Below are 26,575 nucleotides of genomic sequence, written 5' to 3'. Positions count from 1 at the left end.
TCGGACCCAGGATGGCATGCGAGATTGGAGCTGTGACCCCACTGTATGACTTGAGACCTCAGGTTTTCATGGACATAGAGGCAGCCATCAGGGCATGTACTGGGGCCAGGTTGATCAAGAAGAGCGTTCTGTACTTGTTCCTCAATATTCCAAGTCAGAGCGGCAATGACACAGGGACTGGGCAGGATGGGTGCTGGGTTGTTTGTGGGCATGTCGTCTTTCTGGAACTGGCGGGAAAGGGCATCAGGCTTAGTGTTTTGCGTTCCGGGACGGTATGAGAGGGTAAAGTTGAATCTGGTAAAGAACAGAGCCCAGCGTGCCTGTCTGGAGTTCAGTCGTTTAGCGGTGCGTATGTATTCCAGATTTTTGTGGTCAGTCCAGACAAGGAATGGAACCACTGAACCCTCCAGCCAGTGGCGCCACTCTTCCATGGCAAGCTTGACAGCCAGCAGCTCACGGTTGCCGATATCATAGTTGCGTTCTGATGGTGACAGTCTGCGAGAGTAGAATGCACAGGGGTGGAGTTTGCCATCAGAAGCTGCTCGTTGAGAGAGAACTGCTCCAACTCCCACATCAGAGGCGTCCACCTCCACAACGAATTGCTGGTCTGGATCGGGCATCTGGAGAATGGGGGCAGAGGTGAACCGTGATTTTAGGACATCAAAGGCTTCATTGGCTGCTGAGGTCCAGACGAATGGTTGTTTGGAGCTGGTCAGAGCAGTGAGGGGAGAGGCTACTGTGCTGTAGTTGCGGATGAATTTGCGATAGAAGTTGGAAAATCCAAGGAATTGCTGGAGCTTTTTCCTGTTCTCTGGTATGGGCCATGAAGTCACCGCTGAAACTTTAGCTGGATCCATTTGTATGTTCCCCTCTGCCACAATGTAGCCCAGGAAGGCCATGGATCGAGCATGGAACTCACACTTTTCTGCTTTAACATACAGGGAGTTCTCCAGGAGACGACTGAGGACTAGTTGGACGTGGCGGGTGTGTTCGGTCAGGTTCTGGGAGAATATTAAAATGTCGTCAAGGTACACAAAGGCAAACTTGTTCAGCATATCCCGCAAGACATCATTTACTAGAGCCTGGAACACTGCTGGGGCGTTGGTGAGGCCAAAGGGCATGACCAGGTACTCGTAGTGGCCAGTTGGGGTGTTAAATGCCGTCTTCCATTCATCTCCCTCCCTCACCCTGACCAGATGGTAAGCATTCCTAAGATCCAATTTTGTGAAGATCGTGGCTCCCTGGAGCAACTCAAAAGCGGAGGTGAGCAGAGGAAGAGGGTAGCGATTCTTGACAGTGATGTCATTAAGACCCCGGTAGTCGATGCAGGGGCGGAGGGTTCCATCCTTTTTCCCCACAAAGAAGAACCCAGCACCAGCAGGAGAAGATGACGGGCGGATGATCCCAGCCGCTAGGGAGTTGCTGATGTACTCTTCCATGGCTCTCCTTTCAGGGGCAGACAGTGAGTAAAGGCTGCCTTTGGGTGGTGCAGTTCCAGGGAGGAGGTCTATGGCGCAGTCATAGGGCCGATGTGGGGGCAGTGACGTGGCCTTGGCCTTGTTGAATACCTCTCGGAGTCTGTGGTAGCATTTGGGGACATTAGAGAGGTCAGGGGCTGAATCGGTGGGCACTGAACTGGAGGGCAATGTGGCTGAACGCAAACAGGTCTGGTGGCAGTCCTCTCCCCACTCCTTGATTGTCCCGGTCATCCAGTCGAGGTGAGGGTTATGGCGGCGGAGCCATGGGTAGCCCAGAATAAGTGGTTGGTTTGGGGATCGAAGCAGGTGAAAGCAGATCATCTCCTGGTGGTTACCTGACAAGGTCATTGAGACCGGGGCGGTGATGCTGGTGACTGTACCGAGGAGATGGCCATCGAGAGCACGGACTGGGATGGGAGAGGGCAGACGATGGGTCTCCAGACCCAAACGACGAGCCAGTTCAGGGTCCATAATGTTGGCTTCAGCACCAGAGTCCATCAGGGCGGGCAAAGTGTGGGTGGTATGGGAGAAGAGAAGACGGACTTGAAAAAGAGGCTTACAGCCGGTGGAGGAATGGGTGTTCATTGAGCTCAGCCGGAACCCTCCTACATCCGGTGAGCTGCGGCTTTTGCTGGGCAGGTGGCGACTCGATGGTTCTCACCCCCGCAATACAGACAGAGGTTTGACGTGAAGCGGCGCTGACGCTCTGCTGGAGTGAGAGAGGCACGGCCTATCTCCATGGGTTCGGGCTGGTTTAGCTGGTTCTGGGGGGCAGCTGAGACGGGGGGCAGAGCAGCGGAATCACTCCGAGTGCGGACAGAGGGCTGGGTGAAGCGTCCCTTCTCCCGTCGGCGGGTCTGGATCCGACGGTCGATCCGAACAGCAAGGCTGATGGCCTCATCGAGTGTGGGGGGTTGGTCGTGTGAAACGAGTTCATCCTTCACGTAGTCTGCTAGGCCTTGGAGGAAAGCATCCACCTGTGCTGCTTCGTTCCAGGAGCTGCGCCTCGCCAGGGTGCGAAAGTCAATGGAATAGTCCGCCGCTGTCCTGTTCCCCTGGCGGATGGTCATCAGGGCCCTGGATGCCTCAGAGGTTGATGAGCCCAGGTCGAAAACTTTCAACATCTCCTCAGAAAAGGCATCGAAAGAAGCACAGGCTGGTGTCTGTCTGTCAAACTCAGCGGTTCCCCACAGCCGAGCCCGGCCTGTCAGGTGTGTGATGGTGTACCCCACTCTGGCACCCTCTGTGGCGAAGGTTCTAGGCTGTAGTGAAAATTGGAGCCGGCAGCTGGTTAAGAATGCCCTCACTTGGCGATGGTCACCGTCGAAGCGTTCTGGGTTGCCAATCTTCGGCTCTGGGGCACCGGGAGCCTGAAGAGGGACCACTGGAACTGGAATGTTGTGGGCTGGGGCAATGGGGTGCTGAAGAGATGCTGGAGCAAGAAGGAAAGGTGGTGCAGACGGAGCAGGTACGGAGGCCGGCATAGCTGGAGTGGGAGCATGAGCTGGAGCAGGAGCATGGACGGGCGGAGAGGTCAGGTTGGAAAGTATTTGCAATACCTGGGCTAGCTGGTCTTGCTGATGTTGAAACTCCTGTCGCTGCTGTTGAAACTCCTGTCGATGCAGATCAAACTGCTGGCGCTGCTGGTGACCAAGCTGAATCAGTGATTTAATGTCTCCAGTCATTCGTTGCACTTCTCCCTCTGCATGCTCCAGTCGCTCCATGGCAGTTGGTGGCTCAGGGTCGGAGGTCTCCATGTTGGATGTACCGTGCGCTGGGTCCATGCTGGTCAGACCGTACTGTCAGGACCAGACAGAGGAGGACCACAAATGCGTCACGTTTCTCACAGTTTATTGAGGTTCAGGGTAAAGGGAGTTAGGAGAGTGCAGGGGTCCGGGAGCCCGTTTGTGTGTGTCCCCCCAGAGACAGAGATGTGTCCGATGGAACTGGTGGTGGAGGGTCCGGGAGTCCTGGGGGGGAACACACACAAAACAAGGCAAATTAAACAGTGCAGATGTACAGACAGGGGCAGGCAGTAATCGTTGGTCGGAAGATAGAATGGCTGGTCGGTTTACCGGGGTTGGAGATCAGGGTGGTCGTTGAACAGAAGGCAGGTCGGGTTTTCCAGGGCAGAAGATCAAGTACAGAATCAGGTTGGTCCAGGTTGGTGTTCAGGAGTCAGAGATTGAAAGCCAGCGAACAGGTATCGGGTGCAAGTTAGCAGACGGTCTGACAAAGAGGAACTGAGAACAAGAGCTTTATATACAGGGGTTAATGGCAGAGTGAATGCAGTGCAGGTGGCTGGCCAATGAGGAGGCAGAGTGAGAACAGGTGTATCAATTGAGCAGAGCAGAGTGAGCACAGGTGTAGTGATTAGGCAGAGCAGAGTAAGCAAGTGGGATAATTGAAAGCACTAAGTGCTAGTTACCAGGAGTCAGGAGAGAGACGATGACAGAGAGAAACATGCTAAAATGCAAGAAAGGATGTGGAATATATAGGGACACGTTGCAGAAAGAAGCCAGAGATCGGTATATGGAGAAGATTGGCCTTATAAATGGACTGGATCCGTATGAAGTCCCTAGTAAGGAATGAAGTTGCCTTACTGCCTAAGTTCACCCTTTCGGATATCATTGCTTATCTAGTCTGCTCTGCTGTGTCAGTGCTCCTACTCTGAACAAGTTTAAGTGTTACAAGTCAGTAGAAGCCTTCAAACAAGTGAACGCTGGACATCTGAGTGGTATGGAGGTCATTAAACAGGAGGAGAATGTCGTGGTCAGAGCAGAGGTAAGCTAAAATCTGTTTCTACTGCTGTACAGCTGCAACACGTGTTTTCAAGTGTTCTAAACGGTATTTAAGGCAGTGATCTGACTAGATGTAATGTAAACATTCAGTGGTTGTCATGCACGTCCTAAGATATACAAAGAAACAGTATATTGTACATATTATTACAAAAATAAACACAGCAGTAGGCTATCAGGCATTGATGTTAACTTTTGCTCACAGGCTAGTAGTTTTTATGGTAATGGTGGTCAATCTACTAGTGGGTAGCAGTCCTGCATAGAGTGAAACTTTGTCATTGTTATGAAAGTGAACAATGCCTATCCATTTTTTGTTTCCTTAGGTCATGCACTCCCAGCGCGTAAACGACCCTCCGCTGAAACAGTGGATCATCATAACTGGCAGCTGGGAGGTCAGCTGTGCCCACTGTACCTGTATGGCTGGCATTGCGGAGTCCTGTACGCATGTTGGGGCTCTGCTGTTCGCAATAGTCAACTTACCGCAAACGAGAGGCAAAGACTGTGACAGCACTATGCAACTCAAACAAGGCCACAGGTATTACGCACAGGTGCAGACACAGATCTTTGTGACAGGTTCCTCTTACTGTGACTTTGTAGTGTGGACACTGAAAGATCTGGTCGTGGTCAGAGTTGTGCCAGATGTTGTGCCAGATGTTGGCACAGGAATTTTTCCGCAAGGTTTCCCTCCCTGAGCTCATCTGCCGGTACTACTGTACACCCGAGACCCCTCTACACCACAGCGCACCAGAGTTTTTACTGTGAAATCAAAGAACAGCAAAGCAGCCACAGCACCAGCACCAAAGCAGCAGTGGAAAACAGTGAGGACCCCAAAATCAGCAAGGAATGAGACCAACAAAGAATATGTGTGGTGTGTGTACAAAGTGCCTGAGGAGCTAGACACCATGGTTTGCTGTGACAACAGCAGCTGTACGACGCAGTGGTTCCACCTCACCTGTGTTGGACTTGATGCGGCCACTGCAGAAGAGAAGGCATGGTATTGTGATGCTTGCCTCTAATCACAAGGTGGTAGTTTTGCAGAGGTATTCCTGCACTGCACTGAAGTTCTGCACAATTTTCTTTTTTCTTTTTTGAATATTTATTTGTTTTGTAAACGGTCTGTTAAGATAATTTGTCATTTAATATAATTTGCCCCCCCCCCCTTTATAGTACTCAGGTGTTCTGAAGTTGAACTACTACTGTTAAGATATTGCAATAATTTCCTTTGTCCCCCCCCTCCCCACCATTACATTAATATTTTGCCTTGTACTTTTTCAAATGCACCGTTTTGTGCTCTCAGGTTCTCAAGTTGCACTGTGAATTTATGTCAATACTACTGTTAAGATATTTCAATACAATTACAACATTTTGCCTTACTGTACTTAAAGATCTCAGGTTATCACTAGTTGCACTTTCAGTATTTACAGTGATTCAAAATGACATACTTGAAATTACTTTTGTCATATTACTTTTCTTGTGAATAAAAAAAAGAATTATACACACTTGACTTGAGTCTCAAAGCACATTTATTTCAGTCAACTTCAGCTTTGCACAACACTCCTGCTCATGATGGTCAGAGTACAACATACAGACACAATCTTGTCAAGGAATGTTTTTTCTTCACCTTCACATGGCAACACCATGTTGATGGGCACTTTTGCAGACAAAATTGTGTATTTGTTTCAGACAGTTCCAATCACCCTTTCCACGTGAATTCGGAGATGAGCAATTGTCCTTGTGTTTTCCACATCTCTTGCTTCCAATTGACAGTGTCCTCTTGTGAAGGCGGGGATCTTTACCTCAGCACACACCGGCCCCTGGTCAGCTTCATCCTCTAGGCCTGCAGGTGCTGATGCTGATGCTCCCCCAGTTGTCTCCACTGTGGATCAGATACAGATTTTATTAGCCCAATGTGTCATGCAAATACAATGCCCATGCAAAAGGGACAAAACATATCTTAACAAGGCTGATGAGCAGAATCAAAACCACTCGCCGAAGAGTCAAAATAATCATTGTTTTGAAACACTTAACATTTCATTGGACAGACATAGATTTAAGAGATGCACCCAATCTAGATGGAGAAAAGACATTAGAGCCTTAGAGCCCTCATTGTTTTTAATTTTGTCAAAGGTATGTAAGGCTTACCTGGTGTAACAAGGGGTGTCTCATCCATCGACGCTATGCTCTCAGTCCTTCGTCGTTTTCTTTGTTCTTGTCTCATAGCGAGAAGTCTCGGTGGTGGTGGTGACTGTCTTGGTCGTGTACCCCAAGTGCAGTGATGGTGCCCAATCCGGATGGGAGGTGTTCATTTCATTTGCTGGTGTACCTAGTGAAACAACCAGTGTTATTACTATGCTGTGCAGCTTACTAATACGTATGTGGCAGAAAATAAGAGTGTTGTAGAAAGGGAAATCGGGTGCTACACAGTCCTCTGATGAAGACGCATATCGAAATCTTACTGATAGTAGGCCTACTGGTAAAATAAACAACCGTGTGGCACCAGATACCTTTCCACTTTCTACTTATGATGTAGTCCTGCTCTAAATGCACCTGGTTTATCGTTTACAAGCATGGAGTGCACATTTCCTTTGTTTAAAAAGGGTGTTGTGTTTCAATGGACCTGGCTAGCTATGCCAGCTAGGCTGTAGATTAGCCAACAGTGGTTGATGAAAGAAACAGTGCATTTAACGAAAACTATTTCACTTACCAAAATGAAAATGCAGAGAGCACACTCGTCAGGATTGAGTGGAAAGTTATTTTTGGTCGTCTTACAGCAGCGACCCATGCTAGCCGACGACACTTTGTTATATCCGAGACTTGGTCACCATGGTGCTGCCTCCAAGAAGGAAATGAGTAGAAAGATAATCCATTAGGCCTATCTATTTTTCCCCCTTTCCTATGGTGGCTTGCGCTATTGCACCCCACGACACAACAATGATGGACAATAGTGGCAAAGAAAAGTGAGCAGCAAGATAGTTAAAAAAATCACAATTAAGTAGCAAGACCAGGCGAGACTACGTCCTTGCGCTGGAAAACAATGGGAAAAAGGGACGTCTATGCACCAAACATGGCAGATCTAGCGCGGTGACGTCATATGCCCGTTCCCAAGTGTCTTGTAATTGTATTCTGTATTACTGTATTTATTTTTAAAATGTGTGAAATATCTTTGACTCTATAATTTTACAACTGTGTACTATAACTGTGTATTTTAAGTTTTGTTTTAACCTTGTTTTTTTAAGGAACATCAAACCTGTCAAGGGACAAAAGATGGAAATTAGCCTCATGGCTATAATCTTGTGTATTTAGCATTTTTGTTTAAGTGCTGGTAATATATGCTGTCCCTTTTTAAATAAATAAACTTGTAAACTTGTAAATATTGTAATCAAAGTACAATACTAAAATTTAGATTATTGTGATTTTTTAAAAATTATTTTCATTATTGTGAAATAAATAAGCAAACAGGCATCTGATTCTCAAAAAAAAAAAAAACATGACACTCCGACATGGGTACAACTATGAAAAGTTCTAGAATGACTTAATCATTGTGCTGCACTTAGCAGCAATTTTTTGTGAATTCAGTTTCCCGTTTACAGTTGATCAGTATGATTTCCATCTAAAACTTCTTCTACGTGTATTTCTACAACCAAAACATTACAAAGAAAGGTTAATGTTGTTTTTGAAGATGTGAAATATGTGAATTCCAAGCAACTGCAAGCCAATGTTCCTGACGGAAATGAAAGACAAAAACACAATGTGAGATTGAGAGATAACACTTGAATTATTACATAGCCTACTGTATTGTGGTGAAGTCAGGTGTCTGATGAATTTGCCACTCTGTTGTTTTTGTTCTTGCATCCCACAAGGTTCACCCACTGTGGAGACTGGCAGCACACAAATACATGACTGCCTGATCATCTTGCACATTCTGTATTTTCAATGACCACTGCTTTTTCCCCGATCTCGAATTCTCAAAGTCTTCAGCATTAAAACCTGGTTCGTGGTTTGCTGTGCCAGCCACATAGACCACCATCAGCCGTGGTCCAGCTCCCTCCTTCAGCTGGTACCAGTAGAGATAGTCGTACTCGGTTTCATTCTGATAGCAGTGCATGTCAATGGATGAACCCGCAGGACTGATGATGCCCCTCGGCCACTGAGTGATCAGGACACCGTCTATGATGCCTAGAGCAAATGAAATGGAAATGCACAAAAGAGATACTGAAATTGAAATAATAACTTTGAGAAGGAAAGTTAACCAAAGATATTGATATAATAAGGATATTTTCCCCCATTTTTATGTTTACATTGTATGATTATAAAAATATGAAGAAAGACAAGTGGAAAGTTGTGACAGACAGTTTACACGGTACTGGTACCTAAGATGATTGACAAAGTGATGAATGGGAATGCTGCTGTAATCATGATGCCTGTTAGATGCTCACTCTGTGCAGAGGATTCGCAGAGCAACTGATAAACTGAAAAACAGGAAGTGACATCATAAGCATGAGACAAATTAAATTCATTGGGCACCCAAACCTTTGGAAATTACAAATGTCTCTGGCTCACATGTTTCGAATGTTTAGGCGATGTCTAGTTAGAGCGTGTATATCAGTAATTGTCTTTCGAACATTGTGTAAAATGTGACTACAGGGTTTTTGTATGGGCCCAAAGTAGACTTGAGCCACTGTGCTTCTCTTACTGCGCAGAAGTAGACACCACTGTCTTGGTCGCTTAATTTGGACATCACCATGACACAATGGCTTTTGGCATTGCCAGTAAGAGTGACACGGTCCTTGTACTTTGTCTCTGGGTTGTAAGCTTCTGCATACAGATGTCCGAGAAGCTCAAGCTGTGTTGTCTCTGGTGTTTGTCGGTACCACAGCAGGTAGAACATGCTGCTCATGTTATGATTGCAGTTGATAGTGACTTGAGCTCCTGGGACTCCAAACGCATCAGTGGTCTGTAAAATGGTGCCAGACGTACCTAATGGTTTCACAAGCGAAAGACTATTTTGATTAGTTTTATTTGCATAATGTCTACAGTATCTGTAGTATTTTTATGGTCTTTTAGAAATGGTTCAAAGTAAGCAAAGTAATTGCATCTACTTTCATCTGGTGATTTAATTCAAACATTCAGATTTTTTATTTATTATTATTATTATTATTATTATTATTATTATTATTATTATTATTATTATTATTATTATTATTATTATTATTATTATTATCATCATCAGTATTATTTTACCTGGCATCCAAAGCAGTGAAGCAAGCAGAAGACAGACCCATGATGTGCAAAGCATGCTGCTTCTGTGTCTAACAACAACTGTTTGAGGGAAACTACCCCTTAGAGCAGACGTGGGCAAACTCAGGCCCGGGGGCCACATGCGGCCCGCTCGGCCATTTCATGCGGCCCTCAGAGCCTTTCCAAGAAAAAAAAAAATCTGATTCATATGGTCAGTCATTCTTAGATTGGCTACCTAAAACAAGGGTCTTGGAAACCTAAGATGACTAAAGTCTACATCTAGATACATTTAGCAAGAATGGCATAACTGACAATGTTGTAATTATGTTGGTGTACAACACTTCTTATTATTGGCACGGGCAAGTCGCCTATGACATCTGGCCCTTCAGTCAACTTTCTAAACCCAATGCGGCCCTTGGGCCAAAATAATTGCCCACCCCTGCCTTAGAGGGTAGCTAACCTAATGGCTCCAGTCTGCCCTCTATGTCTGTAAATGGAAATGCACACTATTGTTGAGAAAGGCATCCGTCACACTTCAAGGCACAACTCTCATTGCGGTTGTTTGAGAAGAGAAGCTGCTACTCCTATGACATCCATCCTAAACCCCTACTAAGGTAATGCTACATTAGATATTAGAATTTGAGAATTTAAGAAAGTGTCTTCCAGCCTGGGACCTGAAATATTAAGCATGATACACTTTGCTCTGCCATCTCCACTCATAAGAAGCATGTTCTTCTCTGGAGAAGCATAGACAGGTTGCCAAGGAAGGCTTTTTTTGTGCTTTGAATCTCTGAATCAGCTTGAGTTCCTGCAATGCATAACTGTAATTCACTTGTTTTACATTTTGTCTTTATTAGGACAGTAAACAGTGAAAGTGGGAGAGAGAGGTGGGGAAGGATTGGGAAATGACCTAAGTGTGGACTGTTTGACATGTGTGTGACCCTTGAACACAAACAAATGCAGTAGAATAAGTACAAACTGAAAAATAATGTATTAAAGTACTATGCGCCACACAGAATATGTAATGGCAATGTAAAACAGTCCTGTAGGGTTCACACTGACTGTCGTCGAGTTGCAGTTTGTGTGCCTGTTCTTGACTTCTTTATGTGCCAGACCAGGACAGTGTGGGGAGGGATGGTGTTCTCAGTGTGGTGAGGGTGTTCTCTTTTTTATCTCTATATGTATACTTCGCATTTTACAAATTCAGCCTTTGGTCTGATGAATCCTAGCAGCTCTCTGTTACATCTGGAACTTTAAAAAAAAAAAAAAAAAGTTTGCTCTTCTCAACTACTCGATAGTTTTATTAAATAAACAATATTTGAAGATCAGAACCAATGGCAACATAGCTTTCTTTTTGTTTGTTTATTTGTGTGTATGGAAGTGTTGGTGGCTGTGCAGTATGTCTTACAAACTGACTATGTGACTGATGTATAGCACCTGGTGCATTTTCTGAAGGCATCACGGTTGAGTTGAACCACTGTGCACTTGACTTGAACCCCTGTGTAAAGGCCTTAGCCGCACAGTAATACACAGCGCTGTCTCCAGCTGCCAAGCCTGAGATGATCAGAAAACCGTCTCCCTTGGCGTGTCCGGCTGTTTTAAACCGACTCTCAAACTTCTCCTGTATTTCTGGTCTGTCATAGTGCAGCAGTCCAACATACTCAAGAAATCCACTTGTCTTTTGCTGATACCAGAACATGTAGGGCCAATTTGTGTTACCATGATAACACTTAAGTCTGGCTTCCCCGTCTTTGGTGGACAGTTGCAGCTCTTTAGGAGTTTGCGAAATGCGAGCAGAGGTTACGATTCCACCTGAAGCAGAGCAAGAAGCACAGAGCAGTCAATCAGTCAATCAACCAATCAATCAATCAAAATTAATTCATACATGTGTAGCATACAACAACAAAGTTTTTTCTAAGTGCTTTGTATTCACACACATTCACAGCGCCATGTGTGCTGCCATGTAAGATGCCAATGTCTGCCTGAATCAAAATATCCCTGAGCAGGGAAAGAGAGTCTTACAATTGCACTTACCCAACGTACTTACCCTCTAACACAAGTAAGGAAAGAATTGCTGGTAGAGTTATTTGGCTCATCATGAAGAGACAGGAGAAGCAGAATCAGAATGAGTAAAACTGAGGAGAACAGGATGGAGGTGTCCCACTTCAGAGCTCAGATCACATGAGTAAAAGTCCATAGTAGGCCTAAAAAATGGTGCAGGTAAATGATGACCCATCTAAATGAGTGCACTGTATTCAGCCGAATTAGAAAAAGGCAATATATTTCAATTAAGATGAAAGATTAAACACTTTTAAAGGCCCCAATGAAATATTGTTCAAGAAGACATACGTTTACATTGGAGTTGTGAAACAAAAAATTATTGGAAAGACTATATCAGCTGAACTGCTAGAAGTACTATCTTCAAAAAGTCCTCTGACACTGGCTCTCTATCTGCTCTGTTTTTAACCCCTGCAAAGAGCGTCTGTTCTGCTGATGCATTTACATACCAACAGGTGTTGGCTGCGATGGGCTGTCTGTGGTTTTTGTAGAGGTAGGAGTGTACATAACGCACTGTGCTTGTGGCAGCGCAGAAGTACACCGCGCTGTCATCCGTTGACACGTTTGCCATGGTGCATGTGCTGTTTGTGAGAGCATCACCTCGGAGGGTGATCTTACCATTGAATTTCTCCTCTGGGTTCGGTTTGTCTCCATAGAGATTGCCCATAGTCTCAAAGCGTCTCTCTGAAGGAAAGTGTTTGATCCAGTGAACACGGTCGTGATCACGTAAGGTGTTTGAACACCGCATCTCAAAAGCCTCTCCGGGAGTTCTAATCTGATCGGAAGGGGTTTGATGCACGCCAGTCATCTGGAAGCAGCCTGTGGTGATCGATATTTAAAATGATGTGAAAATGTCCAAAAGATTGTTAATGTGTTAAGACATGCCCACCTGCTGTAAGTCTGCAGTTGCCAGAATGACAATGACTAATCCATAATACAGTAGCCTAATACTACACACTCTGTGTAAAGAGTAATGTATTGGTCGGGTAGTAAAATATTCTTGGACTAAAATATTCTACGACGACGACTACAGCATTCCACTGCATAAACAGTGCAAATTACTGATAAAATCACAGTAAGATGTCATAGTTTCTACATAACTGGACACAAGGAGAATAAGACAAAGGAAAACACCTGTGGGATAAAGCAATAGGTGCAATGTGAAGTAGAGGATGTTCATGCTGGTGTTCAGCTGAAGTCTGAGCACATTCAAGCAACACACACAAAGTTTTCTGAGGGAAAGAAAGGACATAGCAGCAGGACGAAGACTGATTGGTGAATCACTCTTGCACTCCAAATGAAGAGTTCATATGCTAAACCCTCTCAGTGCATTTGTGATACGTTTACAAAAACATGCTGTTTCTATAAATTTAGTAAAATAAAAAATACACATCTTATTTTGTTTGTGCTTGACATGCTGTATTTGATAATAACATTTAATTGGCTTTTTGATTGTGATTACTTGGTGAAAATGCTTTTTATATTTTTTGGCCTAATAAAATGGCCTAATAAAGCTAAACTTAACCTTTTTTGTATGTTTTGTTCGTTTTTTTAAGTTCCCACACAATTGTGTTACATAAAATTAAATTGTACATGATGGCACAGAGTGCCAAGTTCCAATTTGGTACATTTGAATTATGCGTTATACAACAACTTTTATATTTATACAACCACTAATCTTGTTTTGGGGTGTATGAAAAGAGCAATAATTGATTTATGTGGAGGAGAGTTATTGTGAATGAAATGGTGTATGTGTTATTGCACTTCAAACTGGCTGCTTGCTTACGGTTACAGTATTCACCACAGGTAAACACCGCAATAGGTTTTTGTCAGCCTCCAGTAGGGCATGAAATACTGTGTGTAATAGGCAGCACAGAAGTACACCGCGCCACCAGCAGTTTTCAAGGAGAGAAAACGTAAGGTGGACATTTTCGTGCCATCACCTGACACATCGAAATATGGCTTCCACGAGTCTTCCACGTCAGGGGTGTTGAAGTAATTGTTGCCAATAAGTTCCATGGTGTCTCCTTCTTTCTGTTGGTACCAGAGGATCGTATTGTAGTTTGTGACCGAATGGTTGCAGGTGATGGTCACTTTGTCGTCATCTGGGTGGCACAAAAGGTGACTAGGATGTTGATGAACATCTTTACAAAATAAAAGTCCTACAAACATGGAATAAAGGGTTAAAACGTTAAAATTACAATTCATTCTACAAGTTTTGGCAATTCCGAGGCCCAACATGACAATAAAGGAAGGCTACAAACCGATGAGAGAAAGCAATGACGCGGTGAATGGGATGAGAGACCGGAGCATGACTGAACTGTAGGGAGAGACAGGTTGGGAGAGATCAGTTAGGCTATTTACAAGACTAGTAGACAGGAACAGGGAACCTGACGGGAGGGAGCCCAAAATTGGGGAGCCCTTTCAAAGGACTTTTTTCCTGAGTCAGCCAAGCCTGTCAGCATACTACACAGGAAGTTACAAAAGTTTAGTTGTACGGCGACGAAAACTTTCTCTGATTGACAGAGGTCTCATGGTGGGTCAAACATGGGACAGTTTTGTAATGTTTATAAATGAGAGAGAATAATTTGAATGACTGATACATCTGACCCTGAATTCAGCGCTGATTGACATCAGCAACATTACTGTTTCAGTGAGGCCACACCTCTCATGAATACAATCTTCATACTGTATTACAGACAGAAGTGCTACTCTTATTTAAAAATCAGACCATGTTTGCCATCAACAGCACTGATCAATGTTAGTAACCCCACCTACAGGAGAAGTGACTGTACAACACCGTCTTTTTTTAAGTTAGTGGTGTGTCTGTTGCTCATGGAAAAACATAAATGCCATAATTCTATCAGAGATATACAACATACCAGTGTATGTCATTTATGTGTATGTGCAGTACAGAACAGAACTTACATACATTATCGACACCTAGACATAGGCCTACTGCGTTAATGACTTCAGGGTAAAAGAACATATTCTGGAGTGTGTAACAAAAATAAAATAAGCGAGAAAAAAAAATTCCCCTTGATAATTCTCTTCATTTTCATCAACAGGGTGTGCAGGACAGGACGTGAAAATAGAACATCCTCCTTTACGCTATTTTGATTAAACGCTGTGTTGATTTTATCGAATTCACTTCAAGTGTTTGTTATAACACTTATGGCAATTCTAGTCAATTCTATCACAGAACCTCATAGTGCTTTTGGAGGTTTGACATTTTGATCAGGTGCTGTCTGTGGTTACTTATACGGAGCAAGGCCCATGTTTTATCAAGAGACAGTTACAGCAGTCACAGGTGTCACTGTTTGGGGTTTTCTGTGAGGCAGAGAGGAGATGTGTAGTACTGTGCTTCACTCGCAGCACAGAAATACACTGCGCTGTCTTCATGTTTAAATGGCTGCAGAAAATACAGTGTGCTGTTTTCCCTGCCGTCTCCTCCAATGTTGAACAGTTTGTCATATTTTGTCTCAATAGTTGCTGAAAGGTCGGTGTACACATATCCTATGAGATCCAATGCGGAACTTTCGACAGCTTGTTTATACCACAACATTGTGTACAAAGATGAACGATGATGGTGTTGACAAGTCAGCGATACGTTGAGGCCCTGGCTTTGAAACACTTCTCGAGGGTTTTGAAAAATGTCATATTTTGTTAACTGTCCTGTTGAAAAAAAAAGCCAAAGATCAGGAATGAATAATCATTACAAATGATGAGCAATCATTAACATCATAATTTTCAATTATTACTGTTTCCCCCTTATAACTTGTCATACCTTGAACACAGAATAGCATCACTATGAGCATGAAGAAGTGTACAGTCATGTTGGTGCGTCAGAGCCCAAGGCGTGAATGGCACTGATGATGGAGATCCAAAGCAGAATGAGGAAGTAGAGCTGTAGAGATACCGGTAATAATAGTTCTTCCCACTTGTCCTTCTTGTGTGTTGAGATTGCTTTATTTTGAACATTTAAAGTTCAGAGGACACAATACAGCAAGCCAAACAGGACTATTGCAGATGAGCAGGGCTTGCTTTTTATGAAGAATAACGGTTACATTATACTGTATCGTCTGCTTGCAGAACGATGTGTCCTGAATCAGACGGTTATGGTGGTTGAATGCAGGTGTGTAAGATGTAATCATGAGGAGTTGTCGGTTAAAAAGGTTTTTGTAGAGGGAAGAAATGATTAATGAGACTGTGCATATGCTGCACAGAAATACATGGCGCTATGAGTTGGAAAAAGTTCCAACATGGTCATCGTGTTCTTTTGGCCTTGGTTTGCATTTCCCTCCATCTTTATTTTGTTGGTAAACCCAGTCTCTGGATAACCATCAGTCCCTATGAGAACACCCATTAAAACCATCCCCTGGTCATGGCTCTGTTGGTACCACAGGATTCGGTTGTAGCCTTCGATGTTGTGAGAGCACTGAAAGGTTGTTTGGTATCCTGTTTGGCTGATGACATTTGGTGGAGACTGATCCACGTTCTGGCCAGAAGAAAAACCTGCATAACATCAAAATAGACATGTCCATAAACAATGAATGTGTTGCATTTAACATGTTCTATTTCATTCAAAAAACATCCTTATATTCTAGGTGTTTGGATGTATCAGAGCTGTCTTTTATGTATGACAGAGAACACAAAGAATACACACACAAACTTAGACATATTAAACCCAATTTACTTATTTTCCTGTTACAAATAACATTGTCAAAGTCAACTTCTCAATCAAATTATGATTTTATTAAGTGTCACAGTTGACAGAGCAAAACACTGTCCATCCACTATGGTGACATGACTGACCCTACAGCAAGGACATGGTGAGAAGCGCATGTGGACTAAAGCTGTATTACTATAGCTGTGTATAATGTAGCAAATGTTTATACCTGTGAGCTGGAGAACCACCACAATGAAGACGCTTCCATTGCCCATGTTGACCTTGAAGTAAAGTGAAACTGTCACATTAAGAATGTATCCTCAACTATTACGGTGAGGCCTACCATGACCACCTGAGGCTACAGGATGTGAACTGGCGCCACCCACTGGGTGTTCACAGTATTGCAAAATTAGTATTCTGAAAAACTTCTGATAACTTTACTTACAATGTGTTACTGCTCATGTTTGTTTTGGTATTGAGCCTTACTTTGATGTAATACCAGTGTTATCAGATGAGCCTCTATGTGTAGAAGTAGGTGTGAGGGTCACCATTGAAATAGGGTTGGTGGCATGGTAGAAAGGAGTGAATTGTGATGTCAAGTGTGCACCTGAAACAGCTGGCAGATTCATTTGTACTGTAAGACAGGAGGAGAGACACTATTAGCGACTCTGGTTAACAGATAATGACCACAGATGTGTCTGTTAGGGGTTATTGTGAGGCAGAGAGGAGATGTGTAGTACTGTGCTTCTCTCACAGCACAGAAGTACACTGCGCTGTCTGCAGTCTGGAATGGCTTCAGGAAATACAGTGTGCTGTTTTTGCTACCATCCCCAGTGACACTGAAATGGTTTAAAAATGATTCTTCTTCTTTTGTCATTGTCACATATGCATACCCAATGAGATCGAGGGTAGAGCTGTGAGCTTGCTTGTACCACAAAATGACATCGTAACTTGGAATCTGATGGTGACAGTTCAGGGATACATTCTGTCCTTGTGATTGGAACACCTCACGAGGATTCTGATGGACTTCATAGCTTGCTCCTGTAGAAGATCAGTTGCCAAAAGATTACTTAGAATTCCTTATAATACACAGAAAAAAATATTGAAGTCCATGGTGTTTCTTTTTCCATAGAGATGTTGTCTACCTTTTACCCAGGGCAGTATGAGAGTGAGCAAGAGAAAGAGACTTTGAATCATGTTGGTGAATCGTAGCTGAAGAGATCAATCAATCTGGGGAAGGACAGGAGGTAGAGAAGTAGAGCTGCTGGCACCGGTCTGGCACTTCTACGTGTACCTTGTTTAGTCTCAGTGGTGTAACAGATCAGTCTACGTTCGCTGAGAAATGTAGACACTCCTTGTAATTCACTGCTAGGAGGGTCTAATAAGAGGGCGGGCATAACGAGAGTTGAAGTAGAAGTACTTTCACAAATGTAATTAATTACAACACTTGTCGTAGGAGATTACAAAGTTGAACCCATGTGTTGTAATTACATCTGTAAAAGTACTTCTACTTCTACTTTATACAACTCTGGGCATAACAAAGCAGTTCTTTGGTTGTAGTAACAGTTTGTAGCCTAACTTCATTGTGTGAAGTGCTGCGCCCATCTGGGTGCTCACAGAAGAACTACAGTGTTGCTTGGATAGTAGCCCAATGTTGAGCTATGTGGTCAGGCCTGCCGACAGGAGGGACAAACAGGTATGTTGTCCTGGGCCCAGGGTGATAGGGGTCCCAGAATGGAGTACTCATTACATTGTATGTATTGTATGTATGGGTTGGGGGCCCTGTCAGATGACTTTGTCTTGGGCCCAGCAAAAGCTGTCAGTGCCGCTGTATGTGGTAATAATATCATGGCGTTCTAGAAGCACCTTAAATCCCATCTATTCACCGAGGCTTAAAGGGACACTGTGTGAGATTTTTAGTTGTTTATTTCCAGAATTCATGCTACCCATTCTCTAATGTTACCTTTTTCATAAATACTTACCACCACCATCAAATTCTAAGTATTCATTATGACTGGAAAACTTGCTCTTTTCATACATGAAAAGGGGGATCTTCTCCATGGTCCGCCATTTTGAATTTCCAGAAATAGCCATTTTTAGCTGCAAAAATGACTGTACTTGGGCCATACTAGAAAATATTAGTTTATTACGTAGTAAACTTTCATGAAAAGATCAAATTTGGCAATAGGCAGCCTAGTTTCAATGAGCAAAATAGTGGCAGTACCTTTTTTGACCAGTGTCCCTTTAAGCTCTCTAACCACCCTGCCCTTTTACCACCAGCCCCTACCCCACCCTTGTAAAACGACCTTGGGGTTCCATGAAAGGCGCTATATAACAACCAGGTTATTATTAGTATAATTATTCATGGTGTTTTAGAGCTATTAAGAGATCTATAGAGTGGTCACAGGTGTCTGGTTATTGTGAGACGGAGGAGAGACCTGTTACACTGTGCTTGGCCTAGTACAGCGCAGAAATAGACAGCACTGTCTTCAGGTTTGAATGGCTCCAGAAAATAAAGAGTGTTGTTTTCATGACCTTTCCCAATCACATTGAACCGTTTCTCATATGCCTTTTCCATATATTTTGTTTGGTAATTTATACGCCCAATGAAAGTGAAACCTTGAATAGTTTGTTTATACCACAAAGTCACATAGTGGGCCGTAATTTGGTGGTGACAATTCAGTGACACATTCTGCCCTTGTGTTTGGAACACCTCCCGAGGATTCTGATGGACTTCCTGCTTTTGTCCTGTTGAAGAAAATGCGTCAGGTTAAAAAAGGATCATTCAAATCATCAGCTCAGGGGAAAAAAAGAACTTCATTGTAATTTCCTGAATAATATTGTATACCTTGAATCCAGAGTGGTTTTAGAGTGAGCAGGACCAGGATAAAGATGCTTTGAATCATGTTGGTGTATCAGAGATCAAGGCATGAATGGCACTTATGATGGAGACACCGTGAGGAGGTGGAGCTGTACAGTAGAAATAACTCTTTCCACCATTTTTGTTCCTCGCCTTGTCTTGATCATTTATAACATACATGGGCCTAAATGTAGTTTAAATGTGACTTGGGCAGAGACTTTTTTTTATCGAAAGTGACTTAAGTTTTTTTTTACACTCTCTATTAGACATTTAATGTAGACTTCATTGGGTGAAGTGCTGTGCTGCACCCATCTGAATAGATAAAGTGTCAGCGACATGTTTGGATAGCTGCCCAATGTTGCTGTCATGTGGTAATATAGGTTTTCATGATGTTATTAAAAGACAGATAAAGATGTCACAGGTGTGTGGGACTCCTGAGGTTATTGTGAGGCGGAGGACAGACCTGTAGCACTGTGCATCACTTGCAGCACAGAAATATACAGCGCTGTCTTCAGGCTCAAATGGCTTCAGGAAATAAAGGGTGCTGTTTTTCCTACCATCTCCGTCCACATTAAATAGTTTTTCATATGTATTTTCCATATTCCGAGCATCGTAATTCATAAATCCAATGAGATCCAGGCTAGAACTTTGAACAGTTTGTTTGTACCAATAAATCCTATTGAGGTTCGAATTTTGATGTTGGCAATATAGTGACACGCTGTGTCCTTGTGTTAACACCTCACGAGGGCTCTGATGCACATCATCTCTTTGTCCTGTTGAAGAAGAAATGGAACAAATTCTCAATTATTAAAATAATTAATTAGCAAAGGCATGAACCTTAGTTTTGTATTTTTTTCTTGTATAACACTTGATACCTTGAACCCATAGTGGTGTCACTGTGAGCAGGAAGAAGAGGCATTGAACCATGTTGGAGCATCAGAGATTAAGACATGAATGGCAGCACTGGTGAAGGATGTACAGCATAGCATGAGGAAGTGGAGATCGTCTTGTCACCACCTGCCCCTCTTTAGTGTCAACCTGTCAAGATTCATAGCTTAATAGTCTAATTCAGGTTTGTGAAAAACAACCAAACCTTAGAACAAAAAATCTAAACTAACTTTTTAAAAATATATATTTTTGGGGGGATTTTATTATTTTTCAGATCAGTGGAGGAGAGACAGAAAGCGGGATGGACGGAGAGAGACAGGGAAGGATTGGGAAATGACCCGGGTCGGGAATCGAACCCGGGTCGCCTGCGTAGCAGTCCAGTGCCCAGCCGTTAGAGCCACGTTTGAGCCCAAAACTGACTTTTAGATTTAGAGTTAGATGCAGACCACAGTCCATGGAGCAATATGGGCCAACATGCCTTGACAACATTATTTCTACACAGTAAAAACTGCAGTGTTAATCTAACACTCTGGGACCAAATAGACTCTCTAAGTGTAGAATTAACACTGCATTTTTACTGTGTATGGGTATGGAATTTTCCGTTAATGTCCCATGCTGTCAAAGTCAAAAGTCAGGTTGAATGTTAAGTGAGAGTGAGATGTCTGGCTTGTAGCCCAAGGATTACCAGCTCTATTCCCAACACCATGGGTGAGGGAGGGAGTACTCTCCCCATCCCTCCCCATGACTGAGCATGTCCCCCTACTAGGTTGCTCCCCTACCTGATGGGCTGCCCCCTGCAGGCACTTTCCCAGAGACTATCAAACACAACTTTTTACTGAAATTCTTTAAAAAAAATTGTCCATGTACTGTATGGCTAGACATGAAATCTTTTTTGCTAAATATCAGGGCCTGAGCACCAGTGGTACTATTTGGATAGCTGCCCGATGTTGCTGTCATGTGGTAATATAGGTTTTCATTATGTTATTAAAAGACAGATAAAGATGTCACAGCTGTGTGGGACTCCTGAGGTTATTGTGAGGCGGAGGACAGACCTGTAGCACTGTGCATCACTTGCAGCACAGAAATACACAGCGCTGTCTTCAGGCTCAAATGGCTTCAGGAAATAAAGGGTGCTGTTTTTCCTACCATCTCCGATCACATTAAATCGCTTTTCATATGTATTTTCCATATTTCGAGCATCGTAGCTCATAAATCCAATGAGATCCAGGCTAGAACTTTGAATAGTTTGTTTGTACCAAAAAATCCTATAGAAGTTTGTATTTTGATGTTGGCAATGTAGTGACACGTTGCGTCCTTGTGTTAACACCTCACGAGGGCTCTGATGCACATCATCTCTTTGTCCTGTTGAAGAAGAAATGGAACAAATTCTCAATTATTAAAATATCAATGCACAAAGGCCTGAATCTCAGTCTTGTATTTTTTTCTTGTATAACACTTGATACCTTGAACCCATAGTGGTGTCACTGTGAGCAGGAAGAAGAGGCATTGAACCATGTTGGAGCATCAGAGATTAAGACATGAATGGCAGCACTGGTGAAGGATGTACAGCATAGCATGAGGAAGTGGAGATCGTCTTGTCACCACCTGCCCCTCTTTAGTGTCAACCTGTCAAGATTCATAGCTTTAAAGTCTAATTCAGGTTTGGGCAAACAACCAAACATTAAAAAAAAAATCAAAACTGACTTCAAAAAATATATTTTTGGGGGGATTTTATTATTTTTCAGATAGAACAGTGGAGGAGAGACAGAAAGCGGGATGGGTGGAGAGAGACAGGGAAGGATTGGGAAATGACTCGGGTCGGGAATCGAACCCGGGTCGCCTGCGTAGCAGTCCAGTGCCCAGCCGTTAGAGCCACGGCTGGGCCCAAAACTGACTTTTAGATTTAGAGTTAGATACAGAGCACAGTCCATGGAGCAATATGGGCCAACATGCCTTGACAACATTATTTCTACACAGTAAAAACTGCAGTGATAATCTAACACTGGGACCATATACACTCTCTAAGTGTAGAATTAACACTGCATTTTTACTGTGTATGGGTATGGAATTTTCTGTTAATGTACCATGCTGTCAAAGTCAAAAGTCAGGTTGAATGTTATGTGAGAGTGAGATGTCTGGCTTGTAGCCCAAGGACTCCCAGCCCTATTCCCAACACCATGGGTGAGGGAGGGAGTACTCTCCCCATCCCTCCCCATGACTGAGCATGTCCCCTACTAGGTTGCTCCTTTTGGGGCACCTGATGGGCTGCCCCCTGCAGGAACTTTCCCAGAGAGACTATCAAACACAACTTTTTACTGAAATTCTTAAAACCTTTTTGTCCATGTACCGTATGGCTAGACATTAAGTCTTTTTTGCTAAATATCAGGGCCTGAGCACCAGTGATGCTATTTGGATAGCTGCCCGATGTTGCTGTCATGTGGTTATATGAGTTTGCATGATGTTATTAAAAGACAGATAAAGATGTCACAGGTGTGTGGGACTCCTGAGGTTATTGTGAGGCGGAGGACAGACCTGTAGCACTGTGCATCACTTGCAGCACAGAAATACACAGCGCTGTCTTCAGGCTCAAATGGCTTCAGGAAATAAAGGGTGCTGTTTTTCCTACCATCTCCGATCACATTAAATAGTTTTTCATATGTACTTTCCATATTCCGAGCATCGTAACTCATAAATCCAATGAGATCCAGGCTAGAACTTTGAACAGTTTGTTTGTACCAATAAATCCTATTGAGGTTCGAATTTTGATGTTGGCAATGTAGTGACACGTTGCGTCCTTGTGTTAACACCTCACGAGGGCTCTGATGCACATCATCTCTTTGTCCTGTTGAAGAAGAAATGGAACAAATTCTCAATTATTAAAATATCAATTCACAAAGGCCTGAATCTCAGTCTTGTATTTTTTTCTTGTATAACACTTGATACCTTGAACCCATAGTGGTGTCACTGTGAGCAGGAAGAAGAGGCATTGAACCATGTTGGAGCATCAGAGATTAAGACATGAATGGCAGCACTGGTGAAGGATGTACAGCATAGCATGAGGAAGTGGAGATCGTCTTGTCACCACCTGCCCCTCTTTAGTGTCAACCTGTCAAGATTCATAGCTTAATAGTCTAATTCAGGTTTGTGAAAAACAACCAAACCTTAAAACAAAAAATCTAAACTAACTTTTTTAAAATATATTTTTTTGGGGGGGATTTTGTTATTTTTCAGATCAGTGGAGGAGAGACAGAAAGCGGGATGGACGGAGAGAGACAGGGAAGGATTGGGAAATGACCCAGGTCAGGAATCTAACCCGGGTCGCCTGCATAGCAGTCCAGTGCCCAGCTGTGGCTGGGCCCAAAACTGACTTTTAGATTTAGAGTTAGATACAGACCACAGTCCATGGAGCAATATGGGCCAACATGCCTTGACAACATTATTTCTACACAGCAAAAACTGCAGTGATAATCTAACACTCTGGGACCAAATACACTCTCTAAGTGTAGAATTAACACTGCATTTTTACTGTGTATGGGTATGGAATTTTCTGTTAATGTACCATGCTGTCAAAGTCAAAAGTCAGGTTGAATGTTATGTGAGAGTGAGATGTCTGGCTTGTAGCCCAAGGATTCCCAGCTCTATTCCCAACACCATGGGTGAGGGAGGGAGTACTCTCCCCATCCCTCCCCATGACTGAGCATGTCCCCCTACTAGGTTGCTCATTTTGGGGCACCTGATGGGCTGCCCCCTGCAGGCACTTTCCCAGAGAGACGATCAAACACAACTTTTTACTGAAATTCTTAAAACCTTTTTGTCCATGTGTACCATATGGCTAGACATTAAGTCTTTTTTGCTAAATATCAGGGCCTGAGTACCAGTGATGCTATATGGATAGCTGCCCGATGTTGCTGTCATGTGGTTATATGAGTTTTCATGGTGTTATTAAAAGACAGATAAAGATGTCACAGGTGTGTGGGACTCCTGAGGTTATTGTGAGGCGGAGGACAGACCTGTAGCACTGTGCATCACTTGCAGCACAGAAATATACAGCGCTGTCTTCAGGCTCAAATGGCTTCAGGAAATAAAGGGTGCTGTTTTTCCTACCATCTCCGTCCACATTAAATAGTTTTTCATATGTATTTTCCATATTCCGAGCATCGTAATTCATAAATCCAATGAGATCCAGGCTAGAACTTTGAACAGTTTGTTTGTACCAATAAATCCTATTGAGGTTCGAATTTTGATGTTGGCAATATAGTGACACGCTGTGTCCTTGTGTTAACACCTCACGAGGGCTCTGATGCACATCATCTCTTTGTCCTGTTGAAGAAGAAATGGAACAAATTCTCAATTATTAAAATATCAATTCACAAAGGCCTGAATCTCAGTCTTGTATTTTTTTCTTGTATAACACTTGATACCTTGAACCCATAGTGGTGTCACTGTGAGCAGGAAGAACAGGCATTGAACCATGTTGGAGCATCAGAGATTAAGACATGAATGGCAGCACTGGTGAAGGATGTACAGCATAGCATGAGGAAGTGGAGATCGTCTTGTCACCACCTGCCCCTCTTTAGTGTCAACCTGTCAAGATTCATAGCTTAATAGTCTAATTCAGGTTTGGGCAAACAACCAAACATTTTTATTTTTTTTAAAATCAAAACTGACTTTCAATATATATATATTTTTTTTTATTAAAATTTTTTAATAAAATTTTATTATTTTTCAGATCAGTGGAGGAGAGACAGAAAGCGGGATGGACGGAGAGAGACAGGGAAGGATTGGGAAATGACCCGGGTCGGGAATCGAACCCGGGTCGCCTGCGTAGCAGTCCAGTGCCCAGCTGCGGCTGGGCCCAAAACTGACTTTTAGATTTAGAGTTAGATACAGAGCACAGTCCATGGAGCAATATGGGCCAACATGCCTTGACAACATTATTTCTACACAGTAAAAACTGCAGTGATAATCTAACACTGGGACCATATACACTCTCTAAGTGTAGAATTAACACTGCATTTTTACTGTGTATGGGTATGGAATTTTCTGTTAATGTACCATGCTGTCAAAGTCAAAAGTCAGGTTGAATGTTATGTGAGAGTGAGATGTCTGGCTTGTAGCCCAAGGACTCCCAGCCCTATTCCCAACACCATGGGTGAGGGAGGGAGTACTCTCCCCATCCCTCCCCATGACTGAGCATGTCCCCTACTAGGTTGCTCCTTTTGGGGCACCTGATGGGCTGCCCCCTGCAGGAACTTTCCCAGAGAGACTATCAAACACAACTTTTTACTGAAATTCTTAAAACCTTTTTGTCCATGTACCGTATGGCTAGACATTAAGTCTTTTTTGCTAAATATCAGGGCCTGAGCACCAGTGATGCTATTTGGATAGCTGCCCGATGTTGCTGTCATGTGGTAATATAGGTTTTCATGATGTTATTAAAAGACAGATAAAGATGTCACAGGTGTGTGGGACTCCTGAGGTTATTGTGAGGCGGAGGACAGACCTGTAGCACTGTGCATCACTTGCAGCACAGAAATACACAGCGCTGTCTTCAGGCTCAAATGGCTTCAGGAAATAAAGGGTGCTGTTTTTCCTACCATCTCCGGCCACATTAAATAGTTTTTCATAATTATTTTCCATATTTCGAGCATCGTAGCTCATAAATCCAATGAGATCCAGGCTAGAACTTTGAATAGTTTGTTTGTACCAAAAAATCCTATAGAAGTTTGGATTTTGATGTTGGCAATGTAGTGACACGTTGTGTCCTTGTGTTAACACCTCACGAGGGCTCTGATGCACATCATCTCTTTGTCCTGTTGAAGAAGAACAAATTCTCAATTATTAAAATATCAATGCACAAAGGCCTGAATCTCAGTCTTGTATTTTTTTCTTGTATAACTCTTGATACCTTGAACCCATAGTGGTGTCACTGTGAGCAGGAAGAAGAGGCATTGAACCATGTTGGAGCATCAGAGATTAAGACATGAATGGCAGCACTGGTGAAGGATGTACAGCATAGCATGAGGAAGTGGAGATCGTCTTGTCACCACCTGCCCCTCTTTAGTGTCAACCTGTCAAGATTCATAGCTTAATAGTCTAATTCAGGTTTGGGCAAACAACCAAACATTTTTATTTTTTTTAAAATCAAAACTGACTTTAAAAATATATATTTTTTGGGGGGGAATTTTATTATTTTTCAGATAGAACAGTGGAGGAGAGACAGAAAGCGGGATGGGCGGAGAGAGCCAGGGAAGGATCAGGAAATGACCCAGGTCGGGAATCTAACCCGGGTCGCCTGCGTAGCAGTCCAGTGCCCAGCCGTTAGAGCCACGGCTGGGCCCAAAACTGACTTTTAGATTTCGAGTTAGATACAGAGCACAGTCCATGGAGCAATATGGGCCAACATGCCTTGACAACATTATTTCTACACAGTAAAAACTGCACTGATAATCTAACACTCTGGGACCAAATACACTCTCTAAGTGTAGAATTAACACTGCATTTTTACTGTGTATGGGTATGGAATTTTCCGTTAATGTCCCATGCTGTCAAAGTCAAAAGTCAGGTTGAATGTAACGGCGTAAAC

The 26,575-nt window shown here is 43.2% G+C and overlaps 1 protein-coding gene across 1 annotated transcript in view; it reads right to left on the bottom strand.

The window, feature by feature from the left end:
• The window catches only part of LOC134435336 (M1-specific T cell receptor beta chain-like), a 46,951-nt gene extending 37,387 nt beyond the window's left edge, over positions 1-9,564 (bottom strand). Inside the window, exons 1-3 of the mRNA XM_063184230.1 lie at positions 9,518-9,564; positions 8,647-8,745; positions 8,143-8,452 (exon numbers count right to left, since the gene is read on the bottom strand). Of these exons, the coding sequence (XP_063040300.1) occupies positions 8,143-8,452; positions 8,647-8,745; positions 9,518-9,524 (416 nt within the window). The 5' untranslated portion in view covers positions 9,525-9,564. The remainder of the gene's footprint in view (positions 1-8,142; positions 8,453-8,646; positions 8,746-9,517) is intronic.
• Between the last annotated feature and the right edge of the window lie 17,011 nt (positions 9,565-26,575).

The sequence above is a fragment of the Engraulis encrasicolus genome, chromosome 19 (genome assembly GCF_034702125.1).
Source record: "Engraulis encrasicolus isolate BLACKSEA-1 chromosome 19, IST_EnEncr_1.0, whole genome shotgun sequence".
NCBI classification, from domain to species: domain Eukaryota; kingdom Metazoa; phylum Chordata; class Actinopteri; order Clupeiformes; family Engraulidae; genus Engraulis; species Engraulis encrasicolus.
This window is presented reverse-complemented; position numbering and strand designations above follow the sequence as displayed.